General features: G+C 39.4%; 1 protein-coding gene across 2 annotated transcripts in view; it reads left to right on the top strand.

The window, feature by feature from the left end:
* The window catches only part of palm.S (paralemmin S homeolog), a 59,053-nt gene extending 36,763 nt beyond the window's left edge, over positions 1-22,290 (top strand). The window contains exons 2-9 of one of the 2 annotated variants that reach the window (XM_018243621.2): positions 7,838-7,883; positions 9,388-9,468; positions 9,972-10,102; positions 10,789-10,900; positions 17,970-17,991; positions 18,102-18,161; positions 18,842-18,973; positions 19,431-22,290. In XM_018243621.2, coding sequence (XP_018099110.1) covers positions 7,838-7,883; positions 9,388-9,468; positions 9,972-10,102; positions 10,789-10,900; positions 17,970-17,991; positions 18,102-18,161; positions 18,842-18,973; positions 19,431-19,942 — 1,096 coding nt within the window. In that variant the 3' untranslated portion in view covers positions 19,943-22,290. The remainder of the gene's footprint in view (positions 1-7,837; positions 7,884-9,387; positions 9,469-9,971; positions 10,103-10,788; positions 10,901-17,969; positions 17,992-18,101; positions 18,162-18,841; positions 18,974-19,430) is intronic. The other variant, XM_018243620.2, reaches the window with a different exon arrangement.
* The last annotated feature ends 286 nt before the right edge of the window (positions 22,291-22,576 follow it).

Genomic DNA, 22,576 nt, shown 5'->3' with positions numbered 1-22,576 from the left:
ATAAGGAATAGGCTATTATATAAAGGTGCTTTTAACCGACTGCTGACTTGTTTTCATTATGCTTGCAGGTGTAATGTGACTTTACTATCAGTTTCAGATTTTTTCCTGTTTAGTGCAAGTAGAAACATAAACCATAAGTATTTCATTATTAAACAGCAGGTGAAATGTATGAAGTACAGTCCAGGCCTTGAAAATTCTAGCCCACTATAAAACCATGGGGGCTCTCTAAGGTATTGGCTCTGTGCACATTCACCTAAATATATTTTTCACTTCTCTCTGCATGTGTGCTGAGGTTGTTACAGTGAAGCTCCAGGTTTATTGTATATTAAACAGAAATATTCCCTCTTACTTTTTTTTGAGCCTTAGTTCATTTCAAAATTAAAATAAAACCCCACTTGATATTTAAAGGAATTGTTCAGTATAAAATAAAAACTGTGTAAATAAATAGGCTGTGCAAAATAAAAAATGTTTATAATATAGTTAGGCAAAAATGTAATGTAAAAAGGCCGGAGTGACTGGATGTGTAACACTACTTCCTGCTTTTCAGCTCTCTTGGTTTCCATTGATTGGTTACCAGGCGTTAACCAATCAGTGACTTGAGGGGGGGCACATGGGCCATAACTGTTGCTTTTGAATCTGAGCTGAATGCTGAGGATCAATTGCAAACTCACTGAACAGTTATGTCCTGTGTGCCCCCCCCCCTTAAAGTCACTGACTAACTCAGTTAGAGAGTAATGTTCTGGCTATTATGTTAGATATCCAGTCACTCCAGCCTTTATACATTACATTTTCAAATAACTAACTATGTTAGAAACATTTTTATTTTGCACAGCCTATCTATTTACCCAGTTTTTATTTTTACACTGAACTGTTCCTTTTAAACTTTTAAAGGATGAAACAGAATGGGAAAGAAGTACAATGAAAATATACAGTATATTTGTACAATAAAAATATACAGTGCATTAGCAGGCAGTCTTTACATTAACAATACATGTCATTTCAAAGTGTGGCTACATTTTCTGGGGTTACAGCTGTGACCTGGGATAGTTTATCCATATTGATTAAAGTTTATTTTACCTTCAGTCACTTCAGATGTGAAGGTTTTAAGGATATTAGAAATTCTTAGTTAGCAGTGACTTTCTTTGCTTGCAATCTGTGAGTGCATGATATTTTACATTAACATCACTGTAATGTTAATAACATACATTCTTTAATTAGCCAAGAAAAAGTCAAGTTAAACTGACTCATAACATTTAAGTGCTCCTAGTCACCAGAAAATCGATTATTTCTACATATAAATTCATTTTGTGAGAATGAGAACCCAATGATACAAAATATGTGTAACATATTAATAGCAATATTCAACTGTTCATAGAGCCATGGTGGAAGTGCATAGCAGTGGCAATGAAAGAAATGAAAAACCGGGGATGTCCATTCTTTTGGCACCAGCCTGGAGTAACTTATAGCAGTTTGGGCAGCTGCTATCTTTCCCTTATTCCCCCCTTATCCTTTAAACTGTATATACACAAGCTGATAATAGCTGCCCCTTGAGATGTAGCAGCTTCTGGGTCTGTGTATGGGTCCCTTCTCAAATAACTGACTGAAAATTGAGCAGATATCTATCAGGCTCACTAAAAATCCTACTGGCAGAGGACATTAGAATGTTGGTGTGGTCATTACAAGTGGGTCCATATAGATCAGGGGTGTCCAAGGGGATCTACCAGTAGACCTTTAGCTGGTGATCAGTAGCTCTCAAGAAACTATCAACAAACAGCTTGTCTAAATTACCCTATTTTCATTCAGATGTTTATCATATTAAGGGTACATAAGAAATAGTTAAATATATCTATACATTTTCTCATAAATCAACATTTAAGTAATATTTTCCATGGAACAGAATGCTAAGAATGCTTTTATGGATGTAGATCCTAATGGGACATCATAACTTTAAAGGAAAACTATACCCCCCAAACAATGTAGGTCTCTATAAAAAGATATTGCATAAAACAGCTCATATGTAAAATCCTGCTTCATGTAAATAAAACATTTTCATAATAATATACTTTTCTAGTAGTATGTGCCATTGGGTAATCATAAATAGAAAATTGCCATTTTAAAAAATAAGGGCTGCCCCCTGGGATCGTAGGATTCACTGTACTCACAAACATACTAACAAACCATAAATGTTAGGTCACATGAGCCAATTAACAGACAGAGTTGTGTCTTTTGCTTCCACACTTCTTCCTGTTACAGTTAGAGTTGTAGTATTTCTGGTCAGGTGATCTCTGAGGCAGCACACAGACCATCATGAAATGGTGGCTCAAGGCAAGAGATGTAAAAGGGCAATATTTACTTAAATATATATTCCAGTTTGGTAAGATTCTTTAATATGCCACTTAATATGATATGAACTATCTGTTGCTTAAGTGTTCATTTTGGGGGTATAGTTTTCCTTTAAATAGACCCCGCATTAGCAAAGTATGGGCATTGCTGATCTAGATCAATGTTAAGATCTGATCATTTGGCCCCCACATAGGGCAAATCAGGCAAAGATCCTCCCTACAATTTAGGGAGTGGGAACTTTTGATATTCACATACTACTGTATTTAACCCACATTTAATTAGTTTGATTACAAATGTTAATTAGATTCCTTCCTATCCTTCCTGCCCTTAAACTAATTACCATGCCCCAGGCAGAGAAGTGTCGTTGTGCGTTTATTTACATTGTGTAAATTGCAGAGCTTTTTGTTGACCGGCCAACACCCAGAGGCCTTAGTATAATCAGTGTGAAGACTAAAAAGGGAGCACTGCAGTCAACCTAATGGGGATATATGTATTACCTTAATGCGGCTGTTTGAAATTAATTTAGGCTGTAAACCTACCTGAATAGCCACATTCATTTACTGTATAAAGTAGTTGTGACAAATAAAACACCAATATGCACAACCAGTAAGAGTAGCCATCTAACAATCTTATATTACAATTTCTGCTGCCTTGTAGCCCATATAAAAAGCTGCCTTTGAAAGAAACATTATGGGGTATTTTAATGAATGACTGATTGTACAGATGTGGGCAGGCTGACTTGATGATCGCACAACATTCTGTATCACAGACACCCAGCACATTGGCCATATTCTTTAGAAATTCATAGGCACACTCTGTGAACAAGTCATACAATGCTAGAAAGCATATGATCCATGGTTACCAGCCCTTTTGCTGAGAGATTGGTTCTCAGTGGGATATTTCTTTCATCATACTCAACTCTGCAGGGGTGCAGTCCATTTGCCCCATATGGACAATGTCTTGGTAAAGGTAGACTGTCACAGAAAGACATCTTTTGTTTATTTAGTTAAACCATTTGTATGTATACACAGAGGAGGAGACTACAACATGCTTGGGAAACCCCCAAGTGCCATTTATAGGTAAATACAGCAATATTCATACTCCTGCAGAATTACCACCCTTTGGTTCTGGTTTTAGTGCTTCTGTTAAAGGGGTTGTTCGCCTTTGAGTTAACTTTTAGTATGATGTAGAGAATGATATTCTGAGACAATTTGCAATTGGTTTTCATTTTTTATTATTTGTGTTTCAGCAGCTCTCCAATTTGCAGTTACAACAATCTGGTTGCTAGGGTCCATATTACCATTAATTAATTTGAATACGAGACTGGAATATAAATAGGAGAGGGCCTGAATAGAAAGTTGAGTAATAAAAAGTAGCAATAACAATAAATATGTAGCCTTGCAGAGCATTTGTAGATGGGTCAGTGACCCGCTTTTTAAAGCTGGAAAGAGTCAGAAGAAACACGCAAATAATTAAAAACTATTAAAAAAAAAATAATGAACACCAATTGAAAAGTTGCTTAGAACTGGTCAATCTATAAGATACTAAAAGTTAACTTAAAGGTGAACCACCCCTTTAAAGTTTTCTTTGGCTTTTGGCTTTTCTAACCATTTGTCCCATGGCCTGAATGGCTGGACATTTACTGTAGAGAGCTGTGACAAACAATTTTAAAAAATCACATTTAAATACCACACAAAAAGAAAAACTAAAAAAAAAATATATGTATGAAAATTGTTTAGTGTCATTTATCACTTCCTAGGTTCACAATGCTGTACATATGAATTATTGATATAATGGGGATGACTATATGATTTAGCAGTAATCCATAGCGACCAATCTGCAATTAGGTTTCATTCTTCCAGTGCAATATGGACTAGTGAAAGCAAATGCCCGGATGCTATGGATAACATCGTGTGATAGCTGCACTGTAAATAAGCAATCGTAATTCATTGTGGTTCTGTATTATAGGGTTGCTCATGGCATGGCTCAGAATAATTCCCCACTTTTTAAACTCAGTAACCATTTTAAAGTATAAAAAAGTTTTAAATAAACCCTTCAATAGAAGTGAAGTAAACTCTCGCCACCAGCCTGGCTGGTTTTAGTTTTTGTAAGTGATATACAGTATATTAAGAAACAGTCAGGCTACCTTTTTATTAACAGTTAATCTTTCAGAAACATCAGAGTTGTGAACCTTGTTGAAACTGTTCAGTCCCCTAACTGTCAAGATTGTACAATGTACACTGCCTACAGCAGTCCTTGCAGAAATACGCAGCTTTCATGGAATAAGTACATGTTTTCTGTACTAACCTGAAAAGTTGCTGCATGTTTTAAAGGAAAAGTTACGTGTGAAAATGTTTTCTGTGAAAGTAAGATTCACAGTTTTATAGATATATAGCCAAACAGATCTTCGGGTATGCCTGTGGCATAATGAATTTTGTTATTCTGAATGCTAGAAAATTTATTATTCTAAGGCAGTGTGCTTGAATGTGAAAAGGCAGCTGCTAGAGTAAGGGCACTATATATATAAATATATATATATATATATATATATATATATATATATATATATATATATATATATATATATTATATATAATATGCGTGTGTGTGTATTGTATATAGTACACAGTTTAACCCCATATATTTGTGCTTTTTCAAGTGTATGGGTTCAGCTATGTCTGCATACACATTCTATATGCATATATCTGCATGCACATTCTATATGCCAAATAGTATTTGGAGTCGAAGATGTCATAGGTGGACAGAAATTTGACAAGAGTCTGCTTTACTTCAGCAGGTCAAAACCAGTGTAGCCATTTGAATCAGCAAGCTGCATGTTTAAAGGAACAGTAGCATCAAAAAATTAAAGTGTGTTAAAGTAATAAAAATATAATGGAGTGTTGTCATTTGCTTCAGAAACAGTACTAGTGTTTATATAAATAAGCTGCTGTATAATGGGGGCAGCCATTCAAAGGAGAAAAGGCTCAGGTTACAAAGAAGATAAGCTCTGTAGAAAATAATGGTGTTATCTGTTATCCACTATTTAACCTGTGCCATATAGCCTCTTTTCAGTTTCCTCCATTGCTACACAGTAGCTTGTTTATATGAACTACAGTAGTGTTTCTGAAGCAAAAACATCAGTTTTAACAGTGCAGGGCAACAGTACATGATATTTTCATTACTTAAAACACTTTCATTTTTTGGTGTTACTGTTCCTTTAATTAGTAAGATCAGTTAACATGAGTATAAAGAATTCATTTTTCTTTATACAGTTGTCCTATGAACTTATAAAAAGTTCCATTATACTCAGGAATTTCTCCTAAACAGGGGTAAAATGCTGTTTTACCTACAATAAGGATTAATTATATCTTGGCTGGGATCAAGTACAAAGTATTGTTTTATTGTTACAGTGAGAAAAGAAATTATTTTATACAAATTTGTAGGGATGCACCGAATCCAGGATTCAGGTTGGGAATTCGGCCAGGATTCTGCCTTTTTCAGCAGGATTCTGATTAGGCCGAATCCTCCTGCCTGGCCGAACCGAATCCTAATTTGCATATGCAAATTAGGAGCGGGGAGGGAAATCGTATGACTTTTTGTGACAAAACAAGGAAGTAAAAAAAGTTTTCCCCTTCCCACCCCTAATTTGCATATGCAAATTAGGATTCGAATTTGGTTCACAAAGGATTCGGGGGTTCGACCGAATCCAAAATAGTGGATTCGGTGCATCCCTATAGATTTGCATTATCTGATTATAAAGGTGTCTATGGGGGATGAGCTTCTGGTAATTCTTTCTGGATAATGGTTTAATGTATCCCATACCTGTACAAATACATATTGAGGAATCTGTGTCTCTGCACTGTTTGTATCTAAACAACTTTGGTTTTACTATTACATTCCTCTGTTTAACTCAAAATATATAATAGCTACTTTTTATTTCTATGATTTCAAATCATATTCCAGCTATTAACCAGAAACCAAATGATTTCTTATTGTCTCATATCCAGGAAATACCTGTCATTTTTTTATTGCACAGTTAGATTTTTGTAACTTGGAAGTGTTGCTGTTTGCATTTTAGCAGTGAATAGTATGTTGCACTTATACATTACTATAATATTCTTTAATCACTTACTTTATGTAAGCAATTTCTTTCAGATCTCCTTTGAACCTCAGATGAAAACACAAAGAAAGTCCTATGCACTTAATAAAGCTGATAGTAGCAGGGTTTACATTCATTTTATTTTCCTATAGATGCTATATAAAACACAATCATGTTTTATTCTAAAGCCCTTATATGTATGTGTGTGTGTGTGAGAGCACCATGTGGGTGTGCTGTATTACAGAGATAGAATTAGTAGTGCGTGATGTTGATGCAGCTCAGGACATTCATTCATGCAGGCATGCAGCTGAGGAGTGCAGGAGGCTGCCTGGAGGCTTGTTTTTTTTATTTTTTTGTGGTGGGCCCAGAAAAATTAGGTTACATCACTGAGTGGGAGCATATGTTGAAGTTGTCATACTACATGGCTTAGTGAACTTACTGCTTACACAGCAGATGGGTTTGAAAATGACACATCTATAAAGAGGAACTGTTTATATAAATCCTATTGGCTTCCTGCTTAGCTACAGTTGTCCAATTGCTTTTCAATATGGCTTGCTTCCAGGGCTGGTCCTATCAAATGTGGGGCCCAATTGGGACCATGTTGGCGGGGCCCCTAGACAAAGTGTTGCTGGCTACTGACACACCAAGTATTTAGGAAAATAAGGTCATACAGGCACAAAATAGAAAGGAAAGGGGCAGACAAGGTAAGAGAGTGAGAGGGATGAAATAGGGGCACATAATAGGGGCACACAGGGTACGAGAGAGAGGGAGGAAATAGGAGAGTGGACTGGGCCAATTAGTTTGGGGCAGGCTGGGCAGATTCAGCTTGGGAGCAGGCTTGGTTGGATTGGGGGCAGGCAGGGCCTATCAAGGTTGGAGGAAAGCTGGGCCTATGAGAGTTGGGGGATAGGTTGGCTTATCAGAGTTGGGGGTGGGCTGGACCTATGGATTTGGGGATGGGCTGGACTCTCAAAGTTGGGGGCAGGCCAGGCAGAATCATGTGCTGAGGGAAATATTATCTGTGCTGCCCTGTGGTGCGGGGCCCCCAGAGGTGCGGGGCCCTATTGGGCCCAATTGGTCCAATAGGCCTAAGGCCGGCCCTGCTTGCTTCTCTTGTCTTGTGATAGGTAGGGGCATACGAATGATGACAGTTGATCTCTACTCAGCTCTCCTTCAGCTTCTCTATCATGACAACATAAAAAAGAAAAGATTTGTGGAAAAAGTTACAAGAGCATTGTGACATCAGTTCTGGGATTCATAGCCAATGGAAGTAATATGGCATTTACGGTCACACTAATTACTGAGCTCTAAGGAATTAGAATGTGCATTCCTATTTAAAGCTATGTATTATTTTTTGGGGAGTTACAGGCTTTAATAATATTTCTTGTTTTACAGGATCAACGACTCAATAAGCCAGCAGGGCAGACTGCAGGTCATAGCAGTGAGTATTACACAAAACTACCTTAAAGGAGAAGGAAAGGCTAAAATTAAGTAAGCTTTATCAGAAAGATCTATATAAATACACCAGAAAACCCTCAAAGTAATGCTGCTCTGTCCTCAAAAGAAACACAGCATTTCTTTCCTTCTATTGTGTATACATGGACTTCTGTATCAGACGACTTCCTGTTTTCAGCATAAACCTCCAGGGCTAGGGCTTGAGCATGCTCAGTTTGCTCCTCTCTCCTTCTCCCCCTCCCTTTCCCCTCCTCCCTGCTGTAATCTGAGCCAAGAGCTATGAGTGATCGGGGAGAGACTCAGGCAGGAAGTGATGTCACAACAACCTAATATGTCAGCTGCTGTCCTAAACAAACAAAGAGCTTCTAGAGTTGTTTACTCAGGTATGGTAATGCATTCTACAGAATAAATATAGTGTTATAGCTTGCACTATTGTGGCTAATCTATTAGCAATAAACTTTCTTTCTCCTTTAATGGTACATCTGCACTCAAATTTCAATATATTTTTACTTTTGCTATTCATTAAGTTATCTGAGGACAGAATTAATAATCAGAATGTGCCCACAATGGTTTTAAATGCCTGTTACCGGCAGCCACACATGTGCAGGACTGCACCTTGCCATCCAGGTAGAACAAAGAATAACCATAAAATGTAGAATCTGCAATACTGACAGTCATGTTCTTGAGTGTCAGTCATAGATTTTTACAAACTTGCAAGTCCAAATTGACTGGCAAAGAAGCAGATAGTGGAATCCTGCTTAAAGGCGAGTTCTGGTCAACAATTAGTGCTCTGTTCTGCCCTTGTTTGTGTGGCATGCCTAATTCTTGGAGCAAAAGCCTACCCTATTGCTTCTGTCATGTTGGGAATGTACCAGCTATCTGAACCAACTTTACATGTAGGCCAAGTGGGGTGCATTGTAGCTGAGTAGGAATAATCTACAAATGAAAAAGATTAGGCAGAGTAGACACAAATACAATAGTCCAGAGTCCAGAAAGGTTTGGCAGTAGTTCTGACTAGAACAGACAAGGGCATGTCCAAACATAGGCTGCATTAACAGCAGACAGCAAAGCTTCATCAATGAATACTCAAGGTGAACAACCCAGAGTCAAGGTCCAAACAGTAGGCCAAAATAAAAAAAAGCTCATTCAAAAGGCAAAGGCTAGTCAAATCAGGCACAGCTCAGAAAATTATAGTGCCTATAGCAAGCATAGGATACCATATCATATAAAATATCACTGTACTTGGGCCATCAGCTAACAGTCAACACGCATACAGATTCTAGCAGGTGAATGTACCAATAGTGGAATTTAACAAAACAAGTATGGGTGTAGATTAGAGCTTAACACATTTTCCTGTACATAAAAAGGGGGATGCTAAGTTTATATGTACAATTTAAAGAAGTAAATCATTTAAATGCTTTGCAACTTAGCCTCATGCAAACATTTAGGTGGTCAGGTAACTTTTAGCCTAACATTAATTCTCATGTTAGGAGAAACGTAGGAGACAAGTGGAGATTGAGACTAAGAGACGTCAGCTGGAAGATGACAGAAGACAGCTGCAACACCTTAAGGTAAATCAATTTTTCTACACCCATTTATTGCAGTTTACATTTTATGTTTAAAAAATTTAATTTTAAAATAAATCTAGATCAGTACTTCATGTATAACCCTGAACTATGAAAAAGGGCCGAGTGAGGCCTGAAACGTTGCGGTAATGCCCTATAAGTGTGTAATAAAGGCATTTTTAATATAACAAGACATTGTGGTACTGTTCATATCGAATCTCTAACCCTGAACTATGGACAATAATCAAAATATATTATTCTGTTAAAATGTATTTTATACACTGTCTTTCACAATCCATTAACTCTTTACATGTTGTAGCCCTACAGCAATGTTCACTGTCTATTCTACATTGCTGTGCTCGGCTCTAAAACCCCATATGTCCACCTGCACCCCTGTTATTAGACTGTATAGACTTTGTCTCCCATTTATTTGTGATTATACCTAACTTTCTGTGTACACAGTAGTTACCAACACTAACCACTTCATTTTTTGTTTGTTTTTTTTATAGTCCAAAGCTCTGCGAGAAAGATGGCTCCTGGAGGGTGCTCCAGCTTCCACACCTGAGGAGGATGAGGCAACAAGGAGGCAAATGCAGGAAGATGAGCTGAGGACCCAAGAACTAGAAGACAGCATTCAACGGTACACAGTGTTGATTGGGGATGGAAAGGATTAAGGTTATGATATCAAAATTACTAGCATCATAATTAAAGCGTTGGAGGACATATTTAAAGCCTTTTCACTTTTTAAAATGTGCCAATTTATAAGAATTGAACTGACAGTTTTGAGCAGTTAAATTAATTCCTAGCTGTAACTCTAGCCCCCTACTGATCTGGAAAATCTCTTAAAATGTTTAATACAATATTCTTTTATGGGGGGGGAATTCAAATTTGGTATTTTGTAATGATTTTCTGCATTACTATGACGGTATAAAGAGTAATAATTTGTAAATATAAACTGATTTCTTTCTTTTGGATTAAATAGTTCTAATATTGTTTAGTACACAGGGCCCATAACAAATCTGAGGGAGTGGTTTGTAAATAGCTCCAAATAACTAGGTTTCTTTGTAGTGGCATATAATTTTTTATTTTCAGTTTTTTTGACTCCTGATATACTGTATTATTCCTCTATCCAGCACCATATTAAATATTTCCTCTATCCTGATTCCACCATATCTTTAACACTATCCTATGCCCTAATTTTTATTTCTTGATGCCACAATTTATACTCTGGATTTCTCTGTATTCTTCAAAATGTATCTCCCCTACTCCTTTGCCATGAGTTCCCTTCTGCTTTCACACTTTTCAATTTCCGCTTACTCCCTACAGACTGGAGACAGAACTGGAATTTCTTGAGAGTGGCTTGTCAAACACATCCACCAAAGAGAGCCTAGCAGAGGAGTCACTACCTGCAGGTCAGGAGATTGCAAAGAGCTACAAGGTCAGTCTTTACCTATTATGTCACTGCCACAAGAGTGGAAATGCTACAACAAAAATGGTTATATTTTATTTATGCTCAGTCATTAAATGTTTTTTTTTTGTTCAGGTTTATTTAAGTTTATTTGAGCAACAATATATGAAATGCATATACAGCAAAAGATAATGCATTATAGAGTACACTGGTTTTCTAGCAGCTACACATTTTCCAATATCCACAGTTGCCAGATGTTAAGGTGTTGTTTAATTATACCATTCTTTCTGGCTATTAAATACTCTACTGCTTGTGTTTCCTGGACTACTTTTTCCCACTCAGGGTATATGGGGGGGGAGGGATTTTTCCTTCCAGTGCTGGACTATAAGCCTGTGGGCTTGAAACAGTATTTTGAGTACTATTTGGCCCGACAGGTCAACTGAGTTGGGGGGTCCATTCCCAATAGGTACCACTTTGGGTCTATTGGTATCTCAAACCCCAGCAATTTGGTAATTTTCTCCTGTATTGCCGCCCAGTATGGCTTTATTTTTGTACAGGACCAGAAGGTGTGTAATATCGTCCCTTCTTCTAGGTTACACATAGCATTATCAGAGGGGTTTGGAGAACTTGGTTCTTCTGGTCATCAGATATTGATTCTATATTGGCCTCCCAACAGTACCTGGCTTTCAGTGAGGTTATTTGTATCATGGGTGTTAGCAGGGCTTTAAAAAACAAGGATATTTTGTGGCTCCTGTTTGAGCACTTCTGCTACTGGGGATACTGCTAGCTGTCAGTTTCTGGATTTAAGGGTCTGATATACTGCCCATCACAGTCTGTGATAAGTGAACCACTGCAAAGGAGGCTTTGAATAGGTTTCTCTAAGGTAAGAGAATGAGGCTATACCTTGGTAAGTCCACACCTGTTGCAGCATTTAGATCCCAGCTTCCAGCCAGGGTTTCGGCGGGTTAGTGGGGCTAGTTTTTTATTTTGCTTGTGGTGTGAGCGGGTCCAGTTTCTCTGCCCTGGTTAAGTGGTGGACCTTGGTAAGAACATATTACTGGGAGATTACTATTGGATTGTTAGCGGGTTTGGTGCACTGTGGGGTTGTAGTCTCCAAAGCATGTATTTGGAGGAGCTCGTCTGCAGTATTTCCTGCCACAGCTGGTATAATGACTCCTTTTTGTCCAAGTATTTCAGGGTCCAGGGTTTCAGGGTCTACGACAGCTGTGTTACCAAGTAATAAAGCTGCATATCTGGTAGAGCCATTCCCCCAGCCTCTTTCGTCTTTGTAAGGTTTCAAGGGATAGCCTGCTTCTGAATATGAACTGTCTGAAAATTTGTGCAAGCTCTGTGAAGAAGGGTTTCTGTATTTTAAAAGGTGCATGCCATAGCAGATACAGGATTTTCGGGGCTTTAACCATTTTTATTATCTGTATACATCCGGTTGGACCAAGTGGGAGTTGCTTCCAGACTTGGAATTTGTCTCAGGTCCATTGTATCAGGGAGGCAACATTAAGTATGTAGTATGCTGCTACTGGTAGGGCTACCTTAACTCCCAAGTACGTAAATTGGGAGGTTATTTTGCAGAGGGACCACTGTAGGAAATTTGTAGTTCCCCTCTGGGTCAATGAGAAACATGTAGGATTTAGCCGGGTTTGTCTGCAGGCCTGAGATCTCCCCAAACTCCCTGGTTAGGTCCAATAGCACCACCAGTGAGCCAAGCCGATCCCCCAAGTATACCAGAGTATCATCAGAATTTGTATTTTTTCCTCCCGTGTGCTATTTTGGAGTCCCCTGATGCATGGTATTTGCCTGATTGCTAGCCCCAGCAGTGAAAAGCAGGGGTGACAATGGGCACCCCTGACATGTGCCTCTGGTTAGGGCAAAGCTGTTAGTTTGGGAGGAGTTAACTCTAAGGGAAGCAATTGGGGCTACAAATTAAATTACCTGCCGTACACAGGCAGGATCAAGTGGCGGTGGGGATATATATGTTAGCGATAATGTATTCATGGATATTGGCGTGCATAAAGACGTATCTGCCCCTTACATCAGATTGCATCGCCAGTAGTTGGAAGGGAACATGCTTGGCCACCAGAATTGCTACACCTGAGGAGTGTGGGCTATACGTAGAGTGGAAGTGCCACCCAACCCATGGCTTCTTCAGGGCTAATATTTTGCTACCCGTTAAGTGGGTTTCCTGCAGTAATGCAATGCTGCCCCTTTTTGTTTCAGATAATCCAGCACCAGCCTTTGTTTGATGGGGTTGTTTAGACCCCCTCAAGTTCCAGCTAATTAATTTTAGGGTCATGGGGTCATGTGTCTCAACAGAAACTGAATTTGTGTTCTTGCGCTCGTGTTGGTCATACTTTTTCTGAACATAACATGAACTTTGACAAAATCAAAACCAAACATTCTGAATTTCCCTTTCCCTCTCCCTGTTCTACCCTTATCACCAACCATAGGTAGAATTTCACCCATAACTGTAAATGATAGGTCACTCATGGGCGGCCAGTGCAGGGAGCTCAAATAGAGCTAGAGACTAAACTACAACTTGAGCGGCCCCTTGTGATGCCCTCCCTCCATTATCCATGTATTCCAGGGTAACTGGCCCGCTTAAATCAAGTATTATTTCCCCCAGACCCAGGGGTTAGTCCTCAATAAAAAAAAAAAAGGAAAGTACAGGGGAAACAGTGTATTGTCTACCTTACTGTCACTCGGTTGTGCTCCCTGAACTGTTGTTTTGGCGCGATCTGTGACTACCATTTCTGTGTTGAATGGTGGTAATGGTGAGCTTCCCGGACATGTCAGGGTATGTCTGTATATGTACGTACACTGCTCCAGAGTAGTGCAAGGCTGTGCTGCGGAGTGAGTATCATCAGGGCCTGGTCCCTTCACTAAGGATTTGGGTTTGCAGGTTCTCCTCAATGCCCTCTACGGTCAAGCCAGTCGCTGAATTCCTGAACGGTAGTGAAGAAGTGAGTGGTTCCATCTGTGGTTGCCCTCATTCTTGCTGGATACATCATGGGGTGTTGGAGGTTAAGCGCCCTCATCCGCCTCTTGCCATCTGTAAATTGGGCTCTTTGTTTTTGGATTTCAGTGGAGAAGTCCGTATAAATGGAGATATTACCGGCTTGGAATGTAATGCCGTCCTTCTAAATCACCATCCTCAGGATTTTGTTGCGGTCTCTTGAGTTTAGTAATTGCGCTATCAGTGGTCTTGGGGTAGTCCCAGGAGGCCCGCATTTGGTAGGAATCCTATGGGCTCTCTCTATGGCAAACGTTGTGGAGAGACTTTGTTCCCCGAAGGTATTTTCATCAGCTTTTTGCTGGGCCTGCATTAGGGACTGCTGCAGCTGTTGTATACAGTCCGAGTGTGCTAATCCTCTGCTCTGCCACTTTAGCCCTTTCTCTGATCTTTTGCATGTCGTGCTTAATTATAGACAAATCCACTCTTTCAGCATTGTTTTAGCATTGATCAGCGATGCACACGTGTCTCTCGTGGAGAGACACGTGCTAGTAAGTTGGACATTGTGGGTTCTGTGGCCTCTGGTTGTGTCGCTGGACTTTCCGGGTCAGGGGGAGCTGGGCCCTGGGTATGAGGCGCCATCTTGCGCGGCCTTACCCTCCCGGGCAAATTTTTCCAACTTTGCCACTGCCTCTGAGGCTCGTTTTTGAGTGTGATTTTGCCCCATCAGGTATCGTTGTGGTAGTTGGTCCCAGCGGTGCTCGACTTTATCAGAAGTATGCAGGTAAGCCAGGTAAAAACGAAAAAAGGAGTTTGGGCACCGGTGCTCTTTACAAATGTGTCTGCTCACATCACACTGTTGGCCACGCCCCCATTAAATGGGTTTATATGGTTGTTTCCCAACCTCTGCCTCAGGAGCTCTAATACACAATGTGTAAATGACATCCAAGAATGTTAATACCTTGTTCATAAATATGCTGTGCAGTTCCATGCACTTTTTCTATTCCTCTGTTAACTGCAGGTGATGGATGATGTCAAAAGTATTTATAGTACTATTTCTGGGTATCAAATACTCATACAACACAGCCTGTAGGCTGCATGCAGAGAGCAGCATTCAGACTAATATGATGGCTGGGAGTCAGGTTTTGGATTGCTTGGTGAAGGTAAAGGAATTAAATATAGGATAGGTGCTGATCACATACCAGCTATAGAATGGTTTCTCTTTTGTAAATTCAAAAAAGTGATTTTACACAGCGACTCGTGTATAATGAAGAGAGCGCATACTACTGAGTAATAGATATTATAGATTTTGTCTGAGCAACCAATTACTCCAAGAATAAATATTATTTTTAAATCTTCTAGAGAGTGGGAAATGATGCGTTAACCTTAAAAGCATCTGTTGGTTTGGCAAAAAGAGCATGTAAAAATGACATTGTGCTTCTTAGTACTTGCATTGGATGCAGGTGTGACTACAAGTCATTCACCATTCAAATTCTCATTTCAAGTTGAAAAATGGCATGTGCATTGATCAAGTATATGAAGGCTTATTTATCAGCACTAAGCAAATTTGCACCTGGGAGGTAACCCACAGCAGCCAATCAGTGGTTAGGTTTTTTTTCAGCCAGCTGCAGGTAGAACAATGGAAGCAGACATATTTTGGTTGCCATGGGTTATATTTCAGATTAATCCAGTATTGAGAAAAAGTTAATAACCCCAATTTAATTACTGCATAGGCAGAGGTGCACAGTGTTTCAGATGTTGTTTCATTTCTCCAGAATGTTACGTACCTGTATTTATACAGACCTAAAAATTGAAAAGTGTCCCTGTTATACCCCCACTGGAGTACATTTGATGTTTTCCATCTTGTATAAAGTCTGCATTATTTTGGATTATATTCTTTGAAATGTAATTGCTACTTGAATTTTGGCTTGTGTCACATTAACCAAATCATTGTGCCACAATGTGAGCATTAGTGCTCTAGGGCTGCATTTGGAACCTGGCTCCCATTCCTTAACAAACACATCAAAGAACCATCCTTTGGAAAAATTGTTCTTCTGTTGTTTAAGTGGAAATTAATAGATGGAACCATCTGAAATCTTACTGATAGTTGGTTATTTTTAAATGGCCAGGGCTGAATTAATGGGGTTAAAACTATTCAGGATTACAAACAAATGTTGTATGCTGACAGAAATTACATTTACATTGCAGAAAAAGAGGCTGCACAACACTTGCATTTAAGCAGGGGAGCACACACCATTTGTTTTGCAAGTGTGCAACCACACGATCAACATTTCAGGGGACAAGGGTTCCCTTCATCAGGATCCAATGGTACTACAGTCATGTAAAACAATGCTATGGGGCAATGGGGTATTAAAAAGGATTGTAAAGAGAAGCTGCCACTATGGGTCACATGGGTATACCTTACAAAATATACAGAGGTCTATCCTAGGCTTTCCTTTCGTTATTTGCATAGACCGTTGACTGCTGAGACAGTATACATTAAAATATATTTAATTTGATAAAACCAATCATATATTTACACGTCATCAGTGTATTGTTGATTGAATATTTCACCTGTTATTATTAGTATCAGTACTGTTAGTATAAATATTTAGAGCACAGGTTCTTAGGTTCTGCTAACATTGCTATAGCTCCACATCTCAATTTTTTTCTTTTTCTGTGCTTGAACAGGACGTGAGGGCTAAAAGAGTCCTATCTTATCCACTGTTTACCTCAATAGTGACCCAATCATTGGCTTAGTGAATCATAGTATAAATTTGACTTTTGTTTGCATTTAAAAACAGTAGTATTATAGAACATACACATAACAGTGCTGTGTCTATAAAAACCTCATTCATACTGACTCTGCACCTTTTATAGCATAGCTGACCTCTAGTCTTGGCCGCGTGCCATGATCTTAGACAAGGCCGCAGAGATGTGACCTGCTGCAACAGGGCATATCATTTCTATTCATGGGCCGAATAGAAATGGCTGCTATATAACAAATAGCTGCATTAAATAATAACCCAGTGCCTTTTAGCCACTCTACTAAGTAACCTATTTATCAGCAGGAGCACTTAACTGGGTACCAACACTAGTGTAGTTTACCATTATCATGTTCTGGACATATTAGCATTTGTGTGGCATATTAGTGGCCATTATATTATTATCATCATCACATATTTATAAAGTACCAACATATTCTATAGTGCTGTACAATAAATGGGTGCATACACTGAACATACAGATTTACCAACAAAAACAGCCAATAACCTAAGAGGTAAAGAGGACCCTTCTCCAGTGGTGTAACTATAGAAGAAGCAGACCCCTGAAAGAGGGGGGCCCGGACTGTGGGGGTCATCTGCTTCTATAGCATCTGAAGATTTTCTTTGGCAGAGGGTTCCCGGCTATTTCTCGTTACGCCACCGCCTTGCGAAAAAAGCTTACAAGGCCATGATTTATTATTTAGTATACAATATGACTCTTTGATTCTCACTCCATTTGCCTTCTGTCATCTGTGCCATTAGCAGTTTCTTTGCCTGTCAATGTCTGTGTGTAGAAGCAGTTGTGCTTGCATATATTTAAAGATATGCAAGATACACACCCATATGTCAAAAAAATGCGTATGGCTTGAGCTAAGGAGTAGAATCACTGCCCCACCTTGTGGCGTCCAGGAGTAGTGCACTAAATTTTAAAGGCGATGTCCATTCAAATATTTATTTTCTCATAATGAAATAAATTGTAATTCTAAGATGCCTTCAGTTATAGGTTAATCAAACATTTTCTTTTTTTTACAAGTTTCATTTCATGAGTTATTTGTAAATGTAATTGCTATTGAAAGCAGGATATGTATTGTTTTTGTTTGTAATTTCTTTTTGCATGACTGCAAGGCACTGTAGGAATTTTATAGTTGTGGCTGGAGAAAAACCTCTTACTTATACAGCATTGTATCACTGGTACCTGGAGCCAGAACCAGGAGGGAGGGAATAGTAAGAGATGGGCAGATCCTGCTTTCAACAGCAATTAGATTTACAAATATTTAATTCATGTATTTGACAAAAAATATTATGCAAAAGTTTATGCTCTGAGATATTAACTCTAGGATGGTAGTAATTTTCTTCCATTTCTTTCCAGACATCCCTGAACACAACCAAGGGTAAGTTCACATCTGTTCTGACTATGCTGTTTTGTTATAGTATGAATGATTGCTTTTGTGCTTATGGCATGGCTTATGGTACTTATAATAAATTACTCTTACCTCCTCAGGTCAAGATGTTTCAGTATCCCCAAGTCACAAGGCAGAAAGCCCAGACATAATGAGAGCAGGTAAGATGGCAAATTAAATGCAGCTTGCTCACTGTTAGGTGTAGGGATCTAATCACACCTCACCCTGCACTGGGCATTGCTTGGCTTCTAAAACATCAAGAAAAGAGGCATGGCTGTTGTATCCCTGCTTATTTAATGACAGTGCCACTCAACAGTGAAATACTGAGCTAGATTTAGAAATACTGTATAATTCCTCTGTAAATTTCACCTAGCTTTAGGTGTGCACCCTTGTGCATTTTCATTTGTGGATAAAATACAAAATTGAACATTCAAAACATTTTGCGGTGTTTAGTAAATCTAGGTCTATCCATAAAATGTGTTCTGTACCAGAAGCATTTTCGCATTTAGGCAAGGCTGTGGTTAGGGATATTGTGCAGAGCTGTGGAGTATTTGCACACATAATATTCCTTGTATTGCAAGCACACAGCAGTGTTATAACCTCAGACTGTTACAGCACAAGATACAGTCTGCCCCTTCCTCTGTTATTCCCTGCTCTTTCCTACTCTCAGCATGAACAGTATTCTCTCTTTAGAACAGAGGATAGTAGCTGCCCGCTTCTTGCTAACTCCCTTTGCCTTGCTTCTCTCCTCTTCACACCTGCCTGCACATGCTTGCTGCCGCTCTTTTGGGGCGGTGGGAGCACCAAGAGGTTTAATGTCACTGTCATGTTTGTGTCCCAGCCATGTATTCTGTGGAGATTACAGTAGAGAAGGACAAAATCACAGGGGAGACTAAAATCCTCTCCAGCAACACTGTGCTCCCCAAAGAGTGCCCCCCGCAGGGGGTCAAGGTTTATGAAGATGAACAGAAAGGTAGGCTCAGCTGGTGAGGTTAGAATAACAAAACACGCAGCTATGGGTATTTTCACAAATTTGCACTGACGACACAGTTAAAACTACACTCATCTGCTATCATTAATTGTTCTGTTCTTCATCCAATGAGGGGAAAGTCCAGTCTGCTGACTCTCACTTTATAAAATCTTCAGTCAGACACACTGGTCTGCTTTTGCTGGACCGAGGGTGCTGCAAGGGATTTACAGCAATGCGTGTAGTTTTTTTCATTCATAAGTTTCTGACTGTTCACTTATTGTTCACTTGCACACTCCCTTAATAAACTTTTTTATTTTTATCTTTGTTATTTTCTCACATATTTTTTCAAATGTGTACTCTTACTTCTCCTTTAGGTTGTTCTACTTGCCCATGCCACTTTTGTCAACCATTCTTTTGTGTTGCTTGCCACACTCTCATTTTGTCTCTCTTCTCCCTGCAGTAGTGCATGCTGTGAGGACGGAGGCTGATGCACCAAATGATGCCGTACATGTACTAAGCTCAGTGGAAGTTGAAGATCTGATCCATAAAGCAGAAGAGGCCACACTCAGTGAGATTTCACTGATTTCTGATGACAAACCTAACATCCACCGTGCCTCTCCTCGGAAGGAGATTCCTGGAGTTCAGGCACTGCCTCCACAGACTCCTCCAGAGCAAGAGGCTCCAGTCACTATGATCTTCATGGGCTACCAGAATGTGGAGGATGAAAATGAAACTAAGAAGGTCTTGGGCATGGAGGAAGCCATCACAGCCGAACTGGTAGTCATTAGTGATGGGGACCCCCAAACTGCCACCGACCTGCCTGAAAAAATGGAGCATCCTCCTAATGGAGCCCCATCTGAAACCCCAACAAAGGTGGAAAAGCCAGAGATCAATGACACAGCAGCTCCCAAAAGTGGGGAGCAAGATATGACCATGAAGAAACAGAGGTGCAAATGCTGTAGTGTGATGTAAAGAGAGAGGTGGAAGAGAAAGTTATTTCTGCACCCACTCAAGTATGAAGCCCGAAAGACGATTTTTCCTTTCACCAGAAACCTCACAGGAAGGGTTACTCCTTCCTCAGCCTTTAGCAATTTGAAAGAGGACATTTCTCACACTTCCCATTACAGCATTGCTGGAGTTCTCTAATCCACAAAAGGGTGGACTTCTATATATCTTTTTTGTAATGAAGGGTCCCTTTGTCAGTCCAAAGAAACCAAATGGGAACCAAATCCCCCATGTCCCTCTCATAAGCAGCAATCGGTCTTTTCTCCAGACTGCAAAGGGGGCATCCATTCCCAAATTAAGATAGGTAAGCTTCTCAGCCTATACCTTAAAGATAAATTAAGTGGTCCCTTTTTCCTCCAATTTCTTACCTGAGATATTATTCCGTGTACTACTGTGTTCCTCCCTACCATGATAAATATGCAGCTGTTTATATATATATATACCCAGAAAACTGCCATTTAAGAAAGTATTGTACTGGGCCAAAAGATAAAATTCCCTGCAACACTTCTTCTGGCCAGCGCTCAAATAATCTTCCTTTAACCAAAGTCCTCGCCTCAAGCAAGTTACCAAGTTTAAAAAAAAATTCAGAAAACATTTTCAATGCCTGTTTCATTCTATAAGATTTCCCTGACAGAACTGTGCACAGTAGAAGGGCCATAGAACTGTGTATCCAGTCTATCAAAATTCATAGAATGGTGTGCAGTAATTTCAGCATTAGAATATCAAACAGCTTTTGCTCTGACACCTATGCTCTGTACAACAATTCAATAATGGAATTGGAAATGCTTTTCTGATTCATATCAGATTTTTTGCCAATGCTTGTTTAAGCTGGCCCTGTGAACTTTACAACTGGAAGAGGATCAGTTTAGCTGAATTCTGCGACAGATGCAACCCAGAAGTACCCTTACTAACAGTCTTAGTGAAAAGGACATGCAACTAAGATACCTGCACTTTTGTTGAAAAAGATGAAACCGTAGAGAATGATTGGATTAACTGGTATTACTCAATACTGAAGCATATATGCAGCAAAAACTATTGTATCCCTTGGTGTGTTATTCAAACTGTGCAGCCTGTGTTAGAGTGAATCTGTCACTGTGGGCACCTTCAGATAATGTGGGTCCAGTGCAAATAGTTATGTGAGCTAAATAGAGGCCGCCATCAGCTGCATATCCTCCAATACAGTGGTTTATGAATTTCACATAATTTGCACTGCAGTCGCATATTTCATTATGCCATGTGTACAAGAGAATAACTGTAAGAAGGTGCTGTATAGGAAAGCCTAGTAAAATATCTATATATTAATTCACCAACCAATACAATGTGCTTTTCGGATAATTTTTTATGGCTCTCAATTAATTGTGGGTGACAGATTCACTTTAGCAATGTTATAGGCCTCTATAGTAACATTGTTTTGCATTCTGTAATACCCCAGTGTTAAATTTTGCATATTAACTAATGTGGTATATTGTCTTTGGAGTGATATCAGTCACCTAAATATAGCTGGCGACTGCTAGGCAGAAGAAACTCTATATACGTTAGAAAAAGCAAGTGCTGTTCAGATTGTGAGGAATATATACACAAGATGGGTACAGATTAGGCATAGCACCATGCATTGTGGGTTTTAAAGAGATTACTCAGCAATGCATGTAACCTGAACAACAAAACACGCTGGAGTAAATGGCAAAGCTCACATGCAATGGAGCACGTGACCACGTGTGTTAATGTGACATGAATTTGCAAGTTTCATCTCATTCCTGGCATACACCGTCTATGTGCATAAAGTATGCGATTAGTTATATTCCTGTGTTCAGTCCGTATGCTAGCAATTGGACCAGCATTATGTAGAAACCAGATTTCGCTGCCTACTAGTCGCTTGGGTGCTTTTGGGTGACACGTTTACATTAACAAAATTTTATTGCAGCAAGTAGGTTGTGAGAGTGCCTTGTGTGTGTCTTGTATTTTAAAATTCTTGGCTACTGGAAGTGAATGCAGTATGCTGCAAAGCATTGTTATAATAGGCGTGGAGGGGTTCTGTTCTGTGGATCTTTATGGAGTTCTATTGACCCCCATATGCTGATGGCCCTCCTGTGACGACTTTAAGCTGACCCGGGCTGACTTTCTGTCTCTAAGAGTGAATATAATGCTGGGAGCTGCGGGGCTGTGAGGCCCAGGCTGGACATTCATATACATTATGTGCCTCTGGATTTCCCTGCCTGTTACTAACCCTCATTTGCTCCTATTTCCAAGATTCAGAACAAATGAATTGTAAAAAAACATCTCAGTTAGTAAATAAACTGTGTCATTTAGTCCCATGACTGCAGCGTGCTCTATCTGCTGACCAAGACATATTGAATGAAAACAGACACAAAAAGAGACTGGTTGTAAATGCCTAGGGGCTCCTAACCGAGACAAAGACCTGTAACTAACATTATTAAAGCCCTTGCTCAAAATTTTATTGCTAATTATATTTATCTTGATTTAGGGGTTAACCAAAATGATACTTTTATGAAACAGATCTTTTGATGTATGTACATACAAACCTAATGTCAGATATGCTGTTAAATACACATACTGTACTGCATATATTCATTATAAAAGTCA

Source organism: Xenopus laevis, chromosome 1S, assembly GCF_017654675.1.
Source record: "Xenopus laevis strain J_2021 chromosome 1S, Xenopus_laevis_v10.1, whole genome shotgun sequence".
NCBI classification, from domain to species: Eukaryota; Metazoa; Chordata; class Amphibia; order Anura; family Pipidae; genus Xenopus; species Xenopus laevis.
Note: the sequence above shows the minus strand (reverse complement) of the source record. Positions and strands in the feature narration are given on the sequence as shown.